Below are 1,557 nucleotides of genomic sequence, written 5' to 3' on the forward strand. Positions count from 1 at the left end.
CCCCCCCCCTCGCATATGCCGATGGCAACCCAATCCCTGCGAGTAGCGAGCTTTGTTTACTTTCGCTCGTTGAGCACACTGTCACATCGAGTGGACGCGGCCGCGAAGGACGCCCCCCCCCCACCCTCCGGCCGACTCTCTGGGCAGTTTCCCTCGGCCCCCGCTATTTACTCAAGCAACACGTTGTCAGGGTCAGGGCGCGCCGGTCAGGGCTAAATAGTCGAATGTTCCATTTAGCGTAAGAAGCAGCGCACCCACAGGAGGAAGAACAGAGGTAGCCTACCTGTATCATGGCAAAGTGTGTGTTAACACACCTCAAAATAATTTTAAAAAATGCTGACTGAAGTTGCCCCGCTTGTTTGTTCCGGCCCCGGTGCGATGAGACCTGGTCTGTTTTTTTTTTTTTTTTTGGGCCCGCCTGTTCCCAGGCTCGGTGGCCATATCGCCACACTCGCCTGCCCGAAACTTGTCAACGATATCAAGCTCAAGTTCAAAGGGAAGTTCACGGGAACTAATCACCTATAACTCGGGTGGGACGTCAGTCGACCGTGGTTTCGCGGTGGTTCCACACGCTACGTCTGCTACTGTTTTAGCTCTGGTTGTGTGCGGATACCCCGCCAGTCACTATCACTTAACCCTAACGGCGCGCTTTTTCCACGCTGATAGACGAGAGCTTCGTTTTTATCAAATTCCACACTATAGAGGGTGGCCGACAGACCGCGGATTATTTCGTAGTTAAACTGTAGCGCATGCAGCCGTGTGGGCGTGTATAGGACTGTCCCCCCCCGGGGCCCCCCCAAGAATATTTCCACTGGACTCGACTGGATCACTGTCTATCTACGCTCTGATCTAGGATCGCACGGCGGAAAATTAGCATCGATTTTCATTGCTATTTTCGTTGTTTTTCACGGCAGTTAAAGGTTGATCGGAGATAACACTGCAGGGTCGATGGAATACCGCATCTGGAAAACACGTAGCCCGTTGTCACGCTATAGTGGGAGTGGAACCTGCGGGGATGGGAGGGCTGGTTTATGGGAACACGGCTCGCCATTCGATGACAAGATAGGAGATAGAAGGGCCCGCTCATGGCCAGGCCAACGCATCGGCGGACACGCCTCGGAGGAAAGAACCACCCAGGGCCAAGAGCGAGGCCTGGGGCCCTACCCCGATAGGATTAGTGCACATTCAATCCAACCATTCTATTTCGTTTTTAAAATACATATTGCCTCGCACGTTACAAGCATAGACGGACGAGAGGGACCAAACGCTCCTTGCGGTGACAGCTAATCGCACCCCACTGGCGCCTCAGTTGCCAGTCCTACTCACCCTTACTGTTGCTGCGCTGCAGGTGGTGCACCACTGGACCGGGCCCGTGTCCGTGGCTCTGTACGCGGCGGGCGACGAGTGGCCTCTGGTGCAGGCGTACGTGCGCTTCCTGCGGCGGTGCTACGTCCCCGTGCGGGACCGAGTCACCTTCCACGCCGCCTTCCCCGCGGACCGCATGCCCGAGGCGGCGGCGCAGCCCGAGCAGGTAAACAGAGACACGCCCCCCCCCCC

General features: G+C 56.6%; 1 protein-coding gene across 1 annotated transcript in view; it reads left to right on the forward strand.

Annotated features, from left to right (window-relative positions):
* Nucleotides 1-1,557, forward strand: part of LOC113202811 (beta-1,4-glucuronyltransferase 1) — a 24,861-nt gene that overhangs the window by 9,752 nt on the left and 13,552 nt on the right. The window contains exon 2 of the mRNA XM_052273591.1: nucleotides 1,310-1,531. Coding sequence (XP_052129551.1) covers nucleotides 1,310-1,531 — 222 coding nt within the window. The remainder of the gene's footprint in view (nucleotides 1-1,309; nucleotides 1,532-1,557) is intronic.

This window comes from Frankliniella occidentalis, unplaced genomic scaffold (assembly GCF_000697945.3).
Source record: "Frankliniella occidentalis isolate FOCC.00 unplaced genomic scaffold, Focc_3.1 Scaffold286, whole genome shotgun sequence".
NCBI classification, from domain to species: domain Eukaryota; kingdom Metazoa; phylum Arthropoda; class Insecta; order Thysanoptera; family Thripidae; genus Frankliniella; species Frankliniella occidentalis.